Here is a 20,660-nt window from a genome sequence, read left to right on the forward strand (position 1 = left end):
GCAGAAATACACTGGGAGGTTTACCAGGGGGGCGACCGCTATTAGAAAAAATGTTTCCTCTATTTTGGTCTTTCACCGAGATGCGAACCTACGTTCTCTCTCTAAATTCCGAATGGTAATCACGCATTAACCCATTCGGCTACGGCGGCCGCCAAAATTCCAAATAATATTTTATATTTAGGACCATTTTCTACTCACGCTCTATCTCAAACGTCCCATAACTTCCAAATAATATTCTTTATTTACCATAGAACCATTTGGAATGAATTTCAAGTGCACAATACCACGACAATCATATACCCACGTCTTATCACCTGTGACGATGCGCTGGATAGACTTTAGGTCCGAATTCACATGCTCAATCTTGTCTTCAGCCACCTTCTTCCGATGAATGTTTTGAAAGAAATTCAACTCTTTTGGAACGAGTCGAGCAGTCACGCGTCTCATTCCTAATTGATGGTGTAAAATGTTACGAATTGATTTGTGAGATACCGTAAGGTCACGAGCTACCTCCCTCAAAACTTAAATGTTGGTTTTCCAGCACCATTTCCTTGACTTTGTCGACATTTTCATCCATTGGTTAATGAGCGACCAGATCGGGGCAAATCTTCCACGACTTCTCGGCCCTCTGCAAAAGTTGTATACTACTCGTAGACCTGAGTTTTTGATAAAGCACACTCGCCATAGGCTTTCGGCAACATTTCCCGTTCAAAACACAAAATTTATGGCAAATTCTTTGTTCGATATTTTTATCCATAGTGAAAATCGTAGAGCACACCTGCGGTTGGCTGCTATTATTAAATTCCAAAAACAAGCTAATTGACAGATCGAGTTCAAACTATGCGACACTATAGAGGGCAGTTGTACCAACACTCCATCAAAAAAAAAAAAAAAAAAAATAGACATATGTTCAATACGCGCTTTTTAAATAAACATTTCCCGATATTTTTTTGACAGAATGTATGTATAGCTTCCTTGTGCCAAGATTTTGTCTGAGGGAAGCCCTCGTGAAATTTTTATGCAAATCAAAATGCCATTTTATTCGGATTTTTTAAAAAGGGCCCAAAACGACCCCCTCGCAAGAGAGCTAATAGGTTGAAATGTTCAAGCTCTAAAAAACACTCGATACTATCTTCGATCACAAGAAAATACAGAGTGTAAAGTATAAAACTTATCTTTGATAGATTTCTGCTATATATGTAGAATCTACTTCCGAATTCTAACAGCGAAACCCTTAAAAAAGGGAATAACGGAAATAAGAGCCTCAAGCAAGATACACATTTCTATGAAGAAATCTTTGAACTAAAGAACTTTTTACTATTTTAATTAATGCATTTTGTTTCAGAATTTATCATAAGCTTTATCGGCGCCGTTGAATCAGAAATACAATTAAAAAAAGCACTTCAATTGAATAAAAAATGAATTTTCCAAAAATGGGCCAACGCAGAAAAATCTTCGCAGTGATCGGACACATAAAATAGAAATCGGAAATTCTGTTAGCATTAATTTTCGTTATGTTTCTAAAGTGAATACCTTAAATTTTATTTCTTTATTACATCTTTATTAAAAAATTAGATTTAATTTTTCTAGAATTTACCCCAAACCCCAAAAATAGTACACTGGCTATATACAGTGGTGGTACGGCCTATCATGACAAACGGTGTCTTAGTCTGGTGGCCAACACTCGAGAAAAGAACAACAGTAAAACGCCTAGAAAGTATTCAAAGGGCCCTAGTCTCTGTATAAACGGGGCACTAAAGCCAGCGACGAATGTCATGCTGCTGTACGGATTGAGGCCTACAGCAAAGAGGTTAAGAGAATCTTTTAACTTAGCCACTAACAGAAGAGATCACGCAAGAATACTAGACGAATACCCCTTCCTACATCAAACGAAAGACTTTTGTTACTCAGTAGAGCTACATTTAAACACATCCTTTCCCATTACTTTCCCAACGAGAGAAGATTGGGACAATGGGGTAATGGACAATAGAAGCGGAATCAGCATCTATACTGACGGTTCCAAGCTAAATGATCAAGTGAGCAGAGGCCTTCATTCTGAAGGAATGAATGCCAACATCTCATTCCGGTTACCGGATCACTGTAGTGTATATGAAGCAGAAATTCTGGCTATCAGGGAAGGCCTGCCAGCCCTAAATAAAAGTGTCCTTACCACAAGAGATATAGACATATATTCAGTTAGCGAATCGGCCCTGAAAGCTTTAAAATCGCCTAACATTAACTGGAAGGCAGTAAAAGAATGTATCGACGATGCTCTGGGTGTCGGGTCATAGAGACATAGAAGGCAACTGCAAAGCAGATGAACTAGCGAGATTGGGTACCACATTACCGATCCAACCAGACAAAGCGAACATACCTATGTATACCTTTAGCAACTTGTAAAATGCTCATAGATAAACACACTATCAGTGCTGCCAACAGACTATGTTCTCAGTCCCTGACCTATGCAACTAGTAGTGGAATACGGGCCGCACAAACCGATTGTTGAAACTAAACAGGAAAAATATGAGAAATCTTCTCGGGGTCCTAACCGGGCATTGTCTGATCGGTAGACATGCCAGTAGACTGGGAGCACCCTATTGCAGAAGCTGTAACGACATTGAAGAAGAAGAGACCATAGAACACTTCCTATGCGGGTGCATGGCTCTGGATAGAAGAAGGTTAAACATTCTTGGAAAAAGTTCCCTGTATAACTTGGGAGAAGTAGCCAATATAAAAATAACAAGTCTTGTTAGATTTATTAAAGTCACAGGTTGGTTCAATGAGGACAATGTAGAGTGAGGAGAGGGGACAGCCGTGGTGGTATTACAATGGGCCTACAGCAGGCCTAGGTGTGTCAACCGACAACCACTATATCTACCTACCTATCTACTTGCAGTGCAAGTTTGAATAAATTTTTGAATGCTTTACCAATTACTGCACCTGAAAGAAATTTCATTTCCTGAAAAACAAATTCTGTGTACACTATTAATACGAGTATGAAATCGAATACTTTAAAACATAGTAATGAAATGACTGTTTTTCTTTTCCTATTTTAACTGGTTTAATACTGGTAATTTTAGAAACACATTGGCCTACATTTTTTTTGGCTTGTATGATCTGAAATTTTAACTGCTATTTTGCTAATGCATTACCAGGCAATTCAAATTTCATAGGCCATCGCCGTGTTAAAAACCCCACCTGCTAACATGGCAAGAAAATTCAACACGATTTGACTGAGCTGAAAAGTGAACTTTTAGTATTCTAAATAAATCACAAGCACTAGTTTTCCCTGCAGGGTGCAAACGAGTGTACATACATACATATACACATATGCATGTGAGTGTGCTCTTGTTTGCAAAGTGCAAATTATCAGCAGTGTGTAAACACTCTTCAAAAATGGTGTGAAATGCGATTAAAGCTTCGTGTGATTTTTTCCATTCATACACTTTTTTCTCTACATACAAACATATTTACATGACCCTTTAAACTTGATTTGCATTTTTATGCGCGCCATTCACCAAATCTTTGGCTGTGTGGGTGTGCGAGTGTGTTTCAAAAGTGTTTAGCGGCTTTAAGTAGCTGAATGAAGAGTGTTTGCTGGAGTTATTGGAGGATGAGTAGTGGCTAACACATACATACATACATGCATACAAGCATACTCCACTTGTACATGCAGCCACTTCTGTATCCTTCTGTAAATACATGCATATTGTATGTATGTTTGTGTGCGTTTTCATGAGTGCAAAATTATATTCAAATGCTGTTAAAAATGCGGGTGTTTGATTCGTTGGAAAGTACTTAAGAAAAATAGTTAATTAAAGTGTTGTTGTGGTGGGGATTTCAAGCTTAGATTTACGCCTTTTCCTACAAAAAAGTATCAACGTTTAATGATACCCAATTTTCTTTCAAAAGTTATAAAAAATTGTAAAAGAAAAAATGTGTAATAATAATAATGGCTTACCCATATATGTACATATTACATATCAGGCCAGTCCATAAGTTTGTGCGTATTTTACCCATAATTTCACTTTTGTACGGTTTTTGCATAAAAAAATTATTCGCGGAATATAACGGAACTATTTACACAGGGTGGCTGATGAAAGCCGCTACCAAAAAAAAATTGAATAACTTTTTTTCTTTTTAAGTTATCTGTTCCATTTTTGTTTTAATTTGCAGATTGATCTTTAAAATTTATTAAAATGGATAACTGGGACACGCAAACAAGAATTTGGATAGTCCGCCGCTAGCACGCACTGTAGTCCGTAGTTTTGGTACAGAGAGAGTACAGGCGGATGTTTGGCGGCGATCCCCCGAGCAGATGGACCAAAATGAGACTGGTGAATAATTTTGCTGAGCAAGGAACAGTCGCAAGAAGGCCTTATCATCGAAACCCACCAGTTCGGACGGAGGAAACGATCGCTGCTGTAGCTGCAGCTATACAAAGCAATCCAAGAGTTTCAACAAGAAGCTTATCTGCTCAACTTAATGTCAGCCGACAGTCTTTGCAAACAATAATGCACAAAGATTTAAACTTATTTCCCTACAAAATTCAAATGGTTAACAAACTGAATGCAGCAGACTTGCCGATTCGCTTGGAATTTTGCCAGAAGACCCTGCAAATGGTGGAAGAAGTCCAAAACATGTTAAACTGCCTTTTCATGTCTGATGAGGCCCATTTCGATTTAAACGGCAATGTGAACAAACAAAATTGTCGAATATGGAGTACTTCTAACCCACAGATACTCCACGAGACGGAATTGCATTCTCTTCGCGTGACAGTGTGGTGTGCGGTTTCTTCACGCTGTATTGTCGGGCCTTATTTTTTTGAAGAAAATGGTCACACCGTTACGGTTACTGGAGACCGTTATTTGAAAATGCTGCAAGAATTTTTCTATCCAGAACTACGCCGAAAGAGAATTCCTTTCAACTCTGTGTGGTTTCAACAAGATGGGGCAACGTCTCACATAGCCCAGACTGTTATGACAGAGTTGCGACGAAAATTTCCCAATAAACTGATTTCAAGAAACTCCGAATTTCGTTGGCCCCCCAGGTCGCCTGACCTTACTGCACCTGACTTTTTCTTGAGGGGTTTATGTAAACGAGAAGTTTATAAAACAAAGCCAACAAATTTGGATGAACAAAAACAATCCATTCGGGCAACAATTGCGGCTATTCCTGTCGCAACTCTCAAAGCAGCAATGAACAACTTTTTACTAAGATGCCGCACTTGTGTCAACGAGCATGGGGGGCATTTAAATTCAATTATTTTTAAAACTAGTTAAGCTACATTTAATAAAATTTAATGACCTTCAACTTGAAAAAAAAAATAAATGAATTCCATACACTAAAAAAAAAGTTATTTGAGTTTCTTAATGTAGCAAAATTCATCAGCCACCCTGTATTTGTATTGTTCAAAAATAAAATAGAATCTTCGAACGCGTATAAGAGGCACATTTTGTATTTTTTTATAAAAGTGGTAAAAATGCAACAACTGTTGCTGCAGAAATAAACACTGTTCACGGAGAGCGCAAAAGTTTTCAAAATTCCGAAGTGGTAACTGCGACGTGGTAACTGCGACGTGCCCCGCCCGCTGGTCGTCCTCAAGTCTTTAACTCCGACGCCTTGCTCGATCTCGTGGAAGCTGACCCAAATTTGACAGTCGGCATGATAGCTCAGAGATTAAATTCATCGCATAGAACAGTTCACAGGCACCTGGTTCAGTTGGGAAAGGTTTCAAAGCTGGGAAAATGGGTTCCGCATAGAGTTTTCGTCGCCAACCTTCAGCAGAGAGTGAATGTGTGTTCTCAGCTGCTGCAACGGCTTGAAAATAAAAGTTTTTTGAACCGTATCGTTACTGGTGATGATAAATGGGTCCTTTACAATAATCCTGTCCGCAAACGCCAATGGTTAGATGAAGATGAAACACCAGAACTGACCCTCAGAGGTGGGCTTCACCCCAAAAAAATTCTCCTGTCTATTCGGTGGGATATGGCCGGTATTGCCTATTATGAACTTCAGGAACCAAACCAGATGATAACTGCTAATTATTCCCATCAGCTATCAAACCTGAATGAGGTACTTAAAAAAAATCGACCGTCTTTAGTGAACAGATGCAAAGTTTTGTTTCACCACGACAACGCAAGACCTCATACCGCAAGGCAAACATTAGGCAAGCTGAACGAGCTCGGATGGGAGCTAATGCCGCATCCACCATACTCTTCGGATATTGCACCTTGTGATTATCACCTTTTCCGTGGACTTCATTCCCATATGAGTAACAAGAACTACTCCTCAAAAGAAGCTGTACAAAGGGATATCGAAGCGTATTTTGGCTCCAAGGATAAACATTTTTTGAGCAGGGAATTAAAATTTTGCCTAAACGTTGGGAAGACATTGTAAATAATGAAGGAAAATATATTATTGATTAATAAATATTTTAAACATCTTTTTTATTAATATTAAAACCACCTTTAAAAAGCGCACGAACTTATGGACTCAACTGATACAATTTTACGGACCCATCTTAAAGCTTGCCTATTTTTTGATATTCAAAATCAGCGCCTACCATCTTTGTCTGGCTATTGCAGACTTTTAGTTTCCTTCTATAATAAAATATGCTTTGCATTTGTCTTTAGATGTTTCTTCTATAGCCTTCTTAACGGTAATACTTCACCGAATACTCTTAGTTGTTGTTGTCGTTGTTATTCTTGTAACTACAATACATAACAAATTTCGCGTACTTTTTTGAAAAATGATGCCGGTTATAAGTCTGGCTCGGTCCAGTAACGTAGCACTTCTTCTTCTTCTTCTTAGCATCACGTCCTTGGTAAACCATTGCTTCATTCACAACCATACGCTATCTGTCACTATCTAAGGCTACCTCCCTCCATCGTTGCACATTTAGCTTTTTTAGATCAACTTCCACGTCTTCGAGCCATCTTTTTCTAAGGCTAAGGCTTTTTCTAAGACTATTTCTGTTCCATGCTGCTGAATGACGGATACACTCTTGCCAACTCAGTGTTGCTCTTTTCATTCTCACTTTTTCTTTTGGATTGAACACTAACTTTAACTTACCTCGGACAAGATTCATTATAAGTGGGTTTTTATTTCTAAAATAGTTCGTGGTGACCTCCTCTCAGAAGAATGGAGCTTTAATAAAATATCCCTTGAATACAGGGGAAGCAAGCAGTCTAATCATAGCAGCTCTAGATATTCTATTTTACTTCCTTTTAGTCAGTTTAAAAATACTCTACTAGGATAAAGGGTGACAGGCTTGCCTTTAGTTGACATCCATGATGACATAGCGCCGCTACCTTTTCCTGTATTCTTCGTGGGAAAATTTACCTCAGCCCGCTTTTGCATAGTTTTTGCTGCACCTTATCAAGTGAGCTTAAATTTGATCAGATTTTATGTTCTTGTTTCTCCGGCTCTCCTCTTCCTTTCGTAATTCTACTCGTACTTTCTTTAGCCAGCAGTGGTGAATAAAGTTTTGCTGTTTTTCTATTTCTGCTACGTGACGCTTAACGGTGATAAAACAAAAAGTCCGTTGAAAAGCTCATAGAACACGTTTTGGTAATTATTTTTGCAGATTCAATTGGCGTGAAGTCACCTGTCATTTGATTTATTAAGTTCATTGCTTGACCACTCGATTAAGTTAGCGCAAAATGCGTTAAGCAGGCGGTAAGGCATTGAAAGAAAAACAATTTGTGTAGTTGTGGAAGTTGTAGAAGATTAGGAAAGTTTGAACTATGCATCTGAATGAGAAATTTCTGATTTGCAACTAAATAAAATATGCTTTAATATGTAGTTGTTGTTGACTTTTACTTGGTAAGTAATTATGTGGACTCATCCTACTACTTATAAGTACTTTTGTAATTGAATTAATCTAACAATTCTGGATTTGTATTAGGGAATCACTTTTGTTATTGGTATACTAGACTATTCACGCTCCATGCAGAGGTTTTTGATGAATTTAAGCATTACCTCAGGCTTTGAATGGATTAAAGGTCACCCCACCGGGGTGAATAAGCTTATCATATAAAGCAAAGCTCAAACTTCGTATAAAATTGTAAGAATTCGACAAAATTTCAAATTTTTTACTCGGAAAAAATTTCAAAGAACAAAAACCATATAAAGCAAAGTTTCAAACTTTGTACAAGGTAAGGTTGGGTTAGGTTTGGCAGCCGTATCGCACATAGAGACAACGATGCCACTTAGACCATCGGCTCGTTGTGAGCCGCGGGGACTGGGTTACATTTCCCTCTCCATATTGAACCATCCTGAGCTTTTCACAAAGCGTAAAAGGTTGTTGATACCTAAAGTGTATAGATTATCTATATTCGTTAAGAAGTAGGATTTTAAAAATCGGTTCCTGCTTCTGGCTAGAGCTGAGCATGAGCAAAAAAGGTGTTGAATTATTTCCAGCTCCTCCTCATTTCTGCAGCTACGACAGAAATCATGAGTGTAAACGCCTAGTCTCCTAGCATGAGACAATGTCCTGTGAGGGCCCCTACTAAGGCCCTGATTTGAAGTCTACTCAGTTTTATAATACTCTTGGCCAGACGTAAGTTTAATTGGCCATGTTTGCCTAGCAATTTCACAGGTGTTAACGGTAATCCATCTTTGATTTGCGGAACTGATTAGTGCGTCCTTGATGAGAAGCTTACAAGTTGCGAGAGATATCTCCATAAAATTACTTATGTCTGGCATACAGGTACCTTCTCTTGCAAGTTGGTCTGCCCTACAATTCCCTGGTATATCTCTGTGGCCTGGAACCCAGCATGAGATTATACGATATTGCTTGGCCATCTCATTTAGAGATTAGCGACAACGTAAGACACTCCTTGATGTTGTTTGGAATGCATCCAGGCCTCGTAGGGCAACTTGGCTGTCCGATAGAATGCAGATATCCGTTGATGATATTCTGTTTATCCTTAGCCATTTTAAGGCTTCATGAATAGCGTTTATTTCCGCTTGAAAAACACTACAGTGATCCGGTAGTTTAAAGGATTCACTACTAGAAAGCTCTTCGCAAAATAACCCTGATCCTACACCGGTGACCATTTTAGATCCGTCCTTGTAGATCTTGACGGGTGTATTGGGTGTTGAATCTTCTTCAAGCCATTCCAGTCTAGAAGGGATTTTCATTAGGAAATTTCTTTCGAATCAAAGAATGGGAGGGTGATAATCACAGTCACTGGGTATATCCGTGTAGGAGTCTAAGATGGTTGAATGTCCATGTATGACAGTCCTCCATTGTGAGCTCGCTTTGAGCCTTAAAGCGGACCAGACCGCACAGTGCTGGCAAAAAGCTGGCCAAAAGTCGAAAAAAAAGTTTCTAGATAGAGTTTTTTTTGTCTTTGGGTTGGCTACAGTAATGCCTTGAGTAGTGAAAACCGTTCATAGCAATGTCCTGTACCCTAAGTATCCTCTGTATTTTCAGTCGCAACGTGGCCTTCGTTTGAGCATCGTATTACTGTCGATGAATAGTGAAAGTTGTACACATTTGAAAGATTTTGTAATGGAGTAAATTGAACAAAACCAAATGGAATCATTTTAGAGAAATCTTTAGTACATATCAATACCTCGACACAAAATTTTTAGCTGCAGCAATACGTAGATAAATTTTTTGCAATTTTTTTTATAAAATTTGAGTTTTCAAACTGTATAGTAATACAACGCCGTCATATGCTGCTTTGAAACGTATTAAAGGTTACTCAAAAAAGTAATGGTTACTGAATAAAATAAGATTCAGCTGCTACCACTTGCTACCTTGCGACCCCGAAAACATATAAATTTACATGCATCTTGATTATGTTCTAGAAGGGAGCGTGTCATTATTCTGTTTTACAAAATTCTGGATGACAAAATTCTGTAAATTGCAAAAAAATTCTGCTTTTTAAAATTCTGCTTTTCTAAAATTCTGCTTTTTAAAATTCTGCTTTCTAAAATTCTGCTTTTTCAAAATTCTGCATGTTTAATGCGAAAAATTCTGCTTTATTCAAGTTTTGTGATTTTCGTCATACAAGAAGTAACAAAATAAACATTTAATTCATAAATATACATACATATAAATATAGATATGTTTAAGCGATAACAATATTTTAGTTTAGCCAATTACAATATTTTTTGCAATTCTTTTTAAATATGTAGTGTGACTTAATTCATTTCTTTTTATAATAATTCTTCGCAGCTGTTCGTTTGTTTTTAGAAGAGTTCTACGCAAAAATACGGTGGATTGCGTAGCCGGAGTCAGACTGATGAGGGTTATTTTTTTGAAGCGCGGCCGAAGGCCGCCCACGCGAAAAGAAGTTCTACGCAAAAATACTGTGGATTCTATCGAAACTGAAGAAAAAATTATTATTATTATTTTTTATTTAATATCTCGAATAATAATAAAAAATAATAATAATAATAAATTAAATAATTACATTACCTCTTTAACATTGTTAACATTGTATTTTAATACAGAATTTTGTAATACAGAATTTTGTAATACGGAATTTTGAAAGCAGAATTTTAGAAAGCAGAATTTTAAAAAAGCAGAATTTTAAAAAAGCAGAATTTTAAAAAGCAGAATTTTAAAAAGCAGAATTTTGTTTTTAGAATTTTGTACAGACAGAATTTCGACACCAACCCGTTCTAGAATATACGCTATTTCACGTGAGGGGGTGGCCAATAGGGGTGGAAGGGGGTGGATTTTCAAAATTTTAGGATCAAATTCGTAATCAGCGACCCCGACAACCCCCGAGTAAGAAATTTTGAATCAATTACTTAATTTTTTGAGTTTTGGCCAGCTTTTCGGGAATCGGCCGCACTGTGGGCCGTTGAGTATTTGCAGAAGAGATCTAGGGGTGGCAGATGTAGCATGATGTCCAGAGCCATGTAGGTATGGCGTGGTTTTCATGACGCCACATATTGCTAATTCCGCTGATCTCTGCACCTTATTCAATAAATTAGAATAGGTTTTTTTTCTGCATAGCACACCACCGGACAACATTTCCATATAGAAGAATGGGTCTGACGACAGCAGTGTAAAGCCAATAAGCAACCTTAGGTATAATTCCCCAGGTCTTACCTAAAGCTCTCTTACAGGCATAAAAAGCTAGGCTAGCTTTCCTAACTCTTTCTAAGATGTTTGACTTCCAAGTCAGTTTCCTGTCTATGTAGCAAGTACTTGGTTTCTTCCGAAATCACAAGAGCTTTCCCCTTGAGCATAATTGGACTTAGTTGAGGGATTCTGTGTTTCCTCGTGTTTCCTCCTTTGTACAAAATTTATAAGAATTCTCCAAATTTCAAATATTACTGTAAAGTGTAAGTTTTAAGTAAGTTTCAAATGTCAAAGTCAAGTTACTGATTTTTGAGAGTTTTTTTCGGTTGCGGTCTTGTGCATTTTCTCCATCTACCGCCTACTCCACCCACACTTTTTTATATGGAATAAAACGGCTCAGAAAAAAATTTCAAAAATCAACCGTACTTAGTAACTACTAGGAACTTGAACTTTTTTACTTACTAAAATTGCATGGGCTATAAGACTGCGTACCAAACATGATTCTAAAAATCCTGATTAAAAAGTTTGAAATTTTTGTGAAAATTTACAGAATTTTCGTAATTTTTCTACAAAGTTTGAAAAAAACGTCTTATATATTTTTGTTGTATTACACGACCAGCTTTTATAAAAACTTAAAATACATTAAATAAACAAAAGTAAAATAGGCAAAAGTTGTCAAAGTGTCGTACACCTATTTTTAGGTATGTCCATAAGTGTACATGCCTTTAGCCCGTGCGCACGATAAGTCGAGCTAAAGTTTATATTTTATATGCATTTTAATAAAATTTAGAATATAAGCTATTTCTTGTATACCTGTCATTTAACGGTAATTTAAAAAAAAAACTAGTTGAAAAAAACTTTTCTAAACGAAACAAAATTACTTCGATTTGGAGAAATTCATGAACCCACAAAAAAAGAAATACGACGCCACGGCCACTTTTATGAATCAAGTCTAAACTTTGCATATCTGTTGCTCTCCATATTATTTAGATTCGACATGGATATTATTGAGTTCGGATAGAAACAGCGCCAATTTCTTTAGTATATGTTAAGACTAAATTTCCCTTTGTCCATCTGTTATAGCTGTTTACAAGCTTTAAGGGCCATTGCTTGTTTGATTCAAATATCAACACCCAGCCCAAATTAATTTTACTAAACTGTGCGCGGGTATATAAAAGCTCGTTCCGAACCTAATTTACCTTTCTTTAATTGTCCAAATGCAAAAGATATTACGTGGATTTGTCGATTTTTAAAGCTTGGGTAAATTGTAAAAGGTGATCAGATTGGAGGTACTTTTTCCAATAGGTTTTGCTTTTTGACAGATCACGCGTGACTACTGTGAAACTAAATACATAATTTTTTTTCAGTATTCATTGACATTTCATCATGGAAAGGCTTACACCGCATCAACAACGATTACAAATCGTACCACCATCGTAAAGGTTGTCAAAAAAGTCTTGCGGTATTTCCGCAAGCTTGTCTTTGCAAGTGCGTAGTTCTAGTTGTATTCGTCGCATCGGTTCACGCTAGAGCTTTTTGGAAAGCTCTTTTCACGTGCTAACACGTGTTTGATTAATTGTTGTTTGCTTTTAGTCGTTCGTGAGTTATAGCGTCGCAAAAATGGAGCAAAATAAAGAGAAAAGACGGCATATTTCACAGTACTACTACCATAAAGGCAAAAATGCATCTCATGCTGCCAATAAAATTTATGCAGTTTATGGACCCGATACAGTTTCCATTTCCACCGCACAACGATGGTTTCAACGTTTTCGTTATGGTGCAGAGGTGATCGCAAATGCGCCACGGTCCGGAAGGCCTGTCGTCGAAAATTGCGATATAGAGACCGGCATAGTAGCAGCCGTAGCATCGGCCAAGAGCTGGGCATGAGTCATCAAACCGTTATAAACCATTTGAAGAAGCTTGGATTCAAAAAGAAGCTCGATTTATGGGTGCCACACGACTTGACGCAAAAACACATTTTTGCCCGTATGGGTGCATGCGAATCGCTTCTGAATCGCAACAAAATCGACCCGTTTTTGAAGCGGATGGTGACTGGCGACGAAAAGTGGGTCACTTACGACAACGTGAAGCGCAAACGGTCGTGGTCGAAAAGCGGTGAAGCTGCCCAGACGGTGGCCAAGCCTGGATTGACGGCCAGGAAGGTTCTTCTGTTTGTTTGGTGGGATTGGCAGGGAATCATCCACTATGAGCTGCTCCCCTATGGCCAAACGCTCAATTCGGACCTGTACTGCAAACAACTGGACCGCTTGAATGCAGTACTCATGCAGAAGAGGCCATCTTTGATCAACAGAGGCCGAATTGTCTTCCATCAGGACAACGCCAGGCCACACACATCTTTGGTGACGCGCCAGAAGCTCCGGGAGCTCTTTTACATCCACCGTATAGTCCGGATCTCGCACCAAGTGATTTCTGTCCATGGCGAACGAGCTTGGTAGTCGGAAGTTGCCCACAAGAGAGTCCTGTGAAAATTGGCTCTCCGAGTTTTTTGACAATAGGGAAGCGAGCTTCTATAAGAAGGGCATTATTGGCATCTCGTTGGGAACTCGTCATCGAACAAAACGGCGCATATTTGACTTAAATCGCATTATTATAACCAATTTTATGAACAATTGAAAATTCAATGAAAATACCGCAAGACTTTTTTGACAACCTTTATTAGGAAAATCGACGCTCCATAAAAAGTGTTCATTGCGCGCACAAGCAAACTTATACTGTACAGCGATGAGGCCCATTTTTGGCTTAAAATTGTCGTATTTGGGCAGAAGAGCAACCCGAAACCATTCAACAACAGCCATTATATCCATGCGGCCTATGGGCTAGAAGAATCATCGACGACGACGCTGGCGCCAATGTAACAGCAAATGGCGAACGCTATCGTGCCATGATAAAGGGTCCTTTGATGCCGGAAATTCAAGTCTGTGATCTCCACAACATTTTGTTCCGACAAAACGGCGGATAGCACTACTTGCCATACAGCCATACTTGTCCATCAAATAATTTATCTCTCGTTTCGGACCAGTGCATTGGCCACCAAGATCGTGTGATATCATACTTTTGGACTTTTATTCACGAGATACCGACTGAAGTCCTCCAGTGAGTTATTCAAAATTGGCGTTTACGGATGGCCGAATTACGAATTGCGGTCAACATTGGTGCGTGACTATCATTCGGAGTTCAGAGAGAGAACGTAGGTTCAAATTTCGAAGTAAGACCAAAATAAAGAAAACGTTTTTTCTAATAGCGGTCGCCTCTCGTCAGGCAATGGCAAGCCTACGAGTGTATTTCTGACTAACTCAATTCGAACCATGAAAAGATACACAATCGTGAAGAAAATCATCTTAAGTGATGAGTCACATTTTCACCTCAGCGGATTCGTCAATAAGCAGAATTGCCGCATTTGGGCCATTTGGTTGATTGCCGAAAAACCAATGCACCCACAAAGAGTGACTGTTTGATGCGGTTTATAAGACGGCGGCATCATTGGGCCGTATTTTTTCCAAAATGAACCCCGTCAGGCAGTTACTGTGAACAGAGTTCGCTATCGTGAGATGATAACAAACTTTTTATGACCCGAATTGGAAGATATGGATGTGGACGATATGTGGTTTCAATAAGACGGTGCCACTTGTCACACAGCTAACGAAACAATGGCTCTTTCGCGCGAACAATTTGATGACCGAATAATCTCACGTCGCGGCGATGTCAATTGGCCGCCAAGATCATGTGATTTGACACCGTTGGACTTCTTTGTTTGGGGTTATTTGAAAGAAAAGGTGTACGTCGATAAGCCAGCAACAATTCAAGAACTAAAGGATGAGATAATTCGGCACATTAACTTCATAGAACCTCAATTATGCCCAAACGTCATCGAAAATTTGGACCATCGGATGGAGGTGTGCCGCTGAGGCCGCGGCGGTTTTTTTTTGCCGATATTTTGTTCCATACATATGTAATTGAGCCATACCAATATTATCATAATAAAGAGAAATGATAATAATTTACTAAAAAAATTGTAGTTTATTCAAAATCAACACTGGCTCTTGAAACTTAACTACCCGTTACAATTTATGCATTCGTGCCAAGTTTAGGTTCCCTGGGTTAATTGGTTTTAGAGATATATTGGTTTTCACATTTTGGTCTCTATGCCAGATGACATGCACCGTAGGTAGGTGGAAGTGGTAGTCTGCATTTAAACCACTCACTTAGACTCACTAAGGTCAACAGCATCATTCAAGAAGCCAAAGTATCTAAACCTAGAGGAATGCCTCGCGGCACAGCGACAAAGAAGATGTCTGACAGACTCTCCCTCTCCTCATTCTTGCAGCTGGAAAATTTTCGAGTTTTACTTTACTTATAAATATCTTTTGTAATAATTCAAGTAAATACTTTGTAGATAACAAATGCAAAAAAACAAGCCCCAAAAGCGTGAACTTTGCAGAACTCTCGTTTCCTTAACAAATACAGACAACTTTAGAAACCAACAGCTGACGGCGAATCGCAAATACAAGCGAATGTCTGGCTTGAGTTAATTCTCTGCTAGTGGTTTTTCTCAAACTTCACAGAGTTTTTAACCACCGTTAGGCATACCGCGGTGATAAATCTTACCATTACTTTGAAACTTTTCATTAAATTTCTATTTTTTTCTTTGATTTTTAAAGTGAATAAAGAGTAAACTGCGAGGTTTTTTCATAATTGCGCATTCATTCAGCTGTCGGCCTTTATTTACTGTCCAGTTTAAAATTTGCACACTGTCTGGCAATGCACTTTACGAATTGCGTAAATTTGAAGAAATCATCAACGCATACCAGCGCGCCAACATTGAGGAAAAAAAAATCCTTAGAAATGAAGATCTTGACAGAATAGAAATTACAACATTTTGCCGAAAGTCAGTGCAGACTTGTGCAAGAGAAGCGGCATAGAAATCTTTAACAAATATTTGGCGACGTAGCAGAACGAACTTCAAAACCACATTCAAGTTAGAAAGCATTGAATTTGATTACGTAGCGTTGCATTCAACGAATTTGCATGGCAAAATAGTCAAAAAGCGAAATAAAAAGATGCAAAGCAAAATAAATAGAAATAAAAAGAAAAAATTTAAAGCAGCATAAAACACAGCAAAAAAAAAAAGAAAAAAATTTACACTCGAAACTGGGCACAGTGGCTAATGACTCTTAATAACAACAACACCGGCAGCAACAACAACGGTGTCAACCACGTCAAGCCTTTCATATCCGTTGTGACTGCTTCCGTTCGCCGGGGCGATTCTTCAACCTAAAACCCATAAGTTTCTCTGCGCGCTTAGCTGTCACAATTCTGCTGCTGTGCACTACGACGGATACGTGCTGCACTGTCCTACGAATGGTCGGTTGGCATGGATTGGAGGCGCTGTGGGAAGTGCAAAACACTCGAAGGCAAGCAAGTTGGTTGGTGGCGGCGCGCCTTAACAACTCTAAAGTACTCAAAAAAGTTTAGTTGCATTTCTGCTTGAGCAAAGGAATTTCGTTTTGTTTTTTGTGTAACTCTTTTAGTCCACTCACCTTGGAGGAGTTCATAAGTTTTTTAATTTTTAAAAAGACATTTTTTTTCTTAAGTTTCCTGAGTGTGCAGTGGCAAAAGTCACTGAACGTTGGAATATCAATTTTTAATTTGTGGTAGGAAGTAATGGTTGTGTTTTTTTTTCGCTACCATTTTCAACATTTTACTTGTAGTTTTGGTGGCAGACTGGGACTGGACAGCAATTAATATGCACTAAAGTTTGCTACAGTTAGACTTTAAAGGAAGTCTAAGGATATTAACTTCTGCAACTCATTCAACACTCATTCCATTCGAATACTTACACTGAAGTTTTTGATATCCGTTTCCTCGGAAATCTGCTTTAACACACCCACATTTATCAAATTGTTACAATACTGCATTGTTAGGTTATTCAAGTCTTGTTCGTTGAGATTGTTGCCAGACTGTTGCAGAGATGAAATTAGCCATTTCATGAGCATTTGGCCTGTGAAAGGAGGAAAAAGAATTGATTACAAATTTGGTATTAAGTGACTTTGAGCGCGGGTGTTGGCAGGTATGAAGGTGGGCTGCACTTACTTATTTTGTAGGAGCTATATATTACGTGGAACATTTGTAGAATCGCTACCATATTGTGTAATGGTAGGTATATAATTTCTAAATATATATTTTCGTTCATTGACTGCTGACAAATTTGCTACGCTTTGAAGTGATTTCTTAAAATATTTGTTTTGGTTTTTTAATACAATTTCGAAAAATTTACTTTTCAGCTATGACAACAAAAGGCTTACTCATTGGCAGAAACTGCAGGGTTGCTTGACCTTGAAGAAAATTAACGTCAGAGCTAAGGCGAATCTGTTAAAGGTGGTGTTGGTAAATCAGCTGATTTGTTTTTTTTTTCGTTCGCTGTGTCCAAGTAGCTGTCAGTACAGAATAAATCCAAGGCGATTAAATTTTTTGTTTTCTACTTCGCCAATACCTTGCCGTGACAATGAAACGAAAACAAAACATTGTTGTTGGTCTAGTGCCACCACCTTCAATAATTGTACCTTGGTCAGAGCTAAGACGAATATAAAGGATGGTTAAATTTCAAGGGCCGATGTTGAATGAACCACACCTAAACGTCAACGACACTATTGGACTTCTTTCTTTGGGGTTATTTGAAAGAAAAGGTGTACGTCGATAAGCCAGCAACAATTCAAGGGCTAAAGGATGAGATAATTCGGCACATTAACGGCGTAGAACCTCAATTATGCCTCAACGTCATCGAAAATTTGGACCATCCGATGGAGGTGTGCCGAAGGGGCCGCGGCGGTCATTTGGCCGATATTTTATTCCATACCTAATTGAGCCATACCAATATTATCATAATAATGAAAGCTGACAATAATTTCTTAAAAAAATTGTATTTTATTCAAAGTCAACATCGGCCCTTTAAACTTAACCACCCTTTATTATAGGTGTATCGGCAGACCAGCTGCTTTGTTTTTTTCTAAGCATTCGGATGTCAGAATACAATGAACTGACGATAAGCCGCTCTATTCGCACCATCGTCGTATGCTTCTAGCACAACCTTCATGTCTACTGTGCAACACAGATCGTTCTTTTCTTTTTCCTTCCTAATTTTTTTCGTCATGACATTTCTAATGTTGCCGCTGTAGCCGAAGGGGTTGGTGCGTGACTACCACTCGGGAGTGTATAGGTTCGAATCTCCGTACCATGAAATACCAAAATGGTAGTAACAGTTTTTTTCTAATAGCGGTCGCCCCTCGGCAGGCAATGGCAAACCTCCGAGTGCATTTCTGCTAAGAAAAGACTTCTCATAAAAAAATATCTGCCGTTCGGAGTCGACTCAAAACTGCAGGTCTCTCCATTTGTGGAACAACATCAAGCCGCACGCTACAAATAGGAGGAGAAGCTCGGCCAAATACCTTACAGGTGCGTACGCGCCAATTAGTTATATATTTTAAAACGTTGTTGTTGGTCTAGTTCCATTACCTTTAATGAATGTGTCTTGGCCAGGACAATAATTTGTAAGTTATGAAATTTTTCCCAGAATATAAAGCGGGGAAATATTTTTCTGCTCTATCGGTCTCTAAAAAAGATCTCGTAGAAGTATATTAAATCATATTTTTTACTGAAACGATAACGAACGCGGGGTGTTAAAATTTGTGAACGATAGTAAAGAATATTGAAGAAAATGAATACTCGATTTTAAAGGAATCAGCTGATGGGCTGGCATAAGCGGCATCGTGACAGCGGTTCGTTTGCGAAAAAAACTTTGAGATTGTGTCGGTGATATACGAAGAAAATCTACACAGTCCCCGCCCATGTTACTTCGTTGCTGTCTGAACAACAACGTCTGACTGTCGAAATGAACGGACAGAATTCTTTTGCCGAGTACTCGATATGCCCGCAAGCGTATGGAAGAAGATGGGATCTTCAACTTACAGTGCCGATCAATATAATAGCACCAGTTGCAATATTGCAATATTCGAAAGATGTAAAAATTTCACCTATTTACTATATACCTATGTATTTACTAGTATATTTTATGGTTGTACAAGGCGGTTATATTACCAATTTTATTATACGGATCGGTTGTTTGGTGGAAAGCGCTTGGAAGAGATTACAACATCAAATACGCGGCAGAATACTAGCAGTGTCTTTCAGACGGAAGTAGTGCCAACATGGGCAGGGGATTAGATGCTACTAATTGCATACTTCTCTTTTAAGGATAATATTGCCATTCTTTCGGATAGCCAAACTGCAATCTAGGCACTGGATTCGGCTACAATAACCTCTAAACTGCGGAACAAAGCAGAAATAGCCTTACCACCTTAAGCGTAAACCACAACGGTACCTTAATCTGAGTCCCGGGACATCGGAATATTGAAGGAAACGTAAAAGCGGACGATCTGGTAAGGGAGGGGGATCTGCCATGAATAACGTTCTTTCAGAATTGGTATTCACAGTACTGGATGCAATCAAGAATGCAATTTCCTCAAAGTATCTACGAAATGTAGATTGCAGAAAGAGGGATTAGACGACATAAATATGATGATAAATATAATATGAAACGAAGGGATGCCTGCAGACTCACAGCAGTAATAATTGGCTTCTGGCCCATAGCACAAAATGCAAGCAGCCAAAATGGGTATTTGTACTGTCAGAGTTGTAATCAACCGGAGAAGAAAGATTGTGTCTTCCACTTCCTCTGCGAATGCTCTGCCCTATGGAAGGCGAAAATGTTAATTTTTGGCAAACCGAGAGCTGGCTGGATATAGTCGCGTAGGAATAACCCGTATAATATGTTGGCGACGAGGATGTGGCAACAAAATGATGCAGAAGCGCTAATTAGATTTTTTGTGAATCACCACTTCAAACCAACCAACCAACCCGATAACGTGGCAGTCGAAGTTACTCTCACAATTTTACTGGCAATCCTGGTCAAACCTGACCATCTATCATTCTTGGCACATACTACTTAAGAGTCTCAGACTCTTGTTAGCGCTCTCTAAATTTTTTAGCAGATTGTATGAAGGTAGTGAAGTCCACAGATTACCACAACAATGTTATGTCACATTAAGCGCGTATAATAGGATGTTTGTGATCTCAATAAGATCCCGAAAGGGAAGATCTCTCTTTAAGCTTCTTCTTTTTGTTGATTGGCCGCACCTGCGCCAATTGCTTTGACTGAGCTAAATATAGCAAGGGAATTCTTTCTCTTGTTGGGAGAAAATCCGAGTGCATGTAAAGCTCATACAGTACTTTAAACGGCAGCGTAATCGCCATCGTTAACAGGCAAAGAGCCGCCACCTCTCTTGATGTCATCATCCATGCTCCTGCGCCGTCCAATATTAGGGGCAAGTTGAGAGAGCAACCTCTGAATATCGTTTGTTGGGTGCTGATTTAACAGCTCACTTGTCTACTTAGTCCGTGGTAGAACTTGTTGACACTTGTCAGATTTCAAGTTCGAAAATTAAGTGTTTCACACATCATAACTGATTATCTTATCAGACAAAGTTTTATAAAAGACAGACAATTGGTTTTACTTTGAAAATAAACAAAACTCTTT

General features: G+C 38.6%; 1 protein-coding gene across 6 annotated transcripts in view; it reads right to left on the minus strand.

The window, feature by feature from the left end:
• The window catches only part of LOC129246841 (protein cappuccino), a 173,226-nt gene that overhangs the window by 12,825 nt on the left and 139,741 nt on the right, over nt 1–20,660 (minus strand). For all 6 annotated transcript variants that reach the window (XM_054885500.1, XM_054885499.1, XM_054885498.1 and 3 more), the window contains one exon: nt 16,909–17,069. In XM_054885500.1, the coding sequence (XP_054741475.1) occupies nt 16,909–17,069 (161 nt within the window). The remainder of the gene's footprint in view (nt 1–16,908; nt 17,070–20,660) is intronic.

Source organism: Anastrepha obliqua, chromosome 5, assembly GCF_027943255.1.
Source record: "Anastrepha obliqua isolate idAnaObli1 chromosome 5, idAnaObli1_1.0, whole genome shotgun sequence".
Classification (NCBI taxonomy): domain Eukaryota; kingdom Metazoa; phylum Arthropoda; class Insecta; order Diptera; family Tephritidae; genus Anastrepha; species Anastrepha obliqua.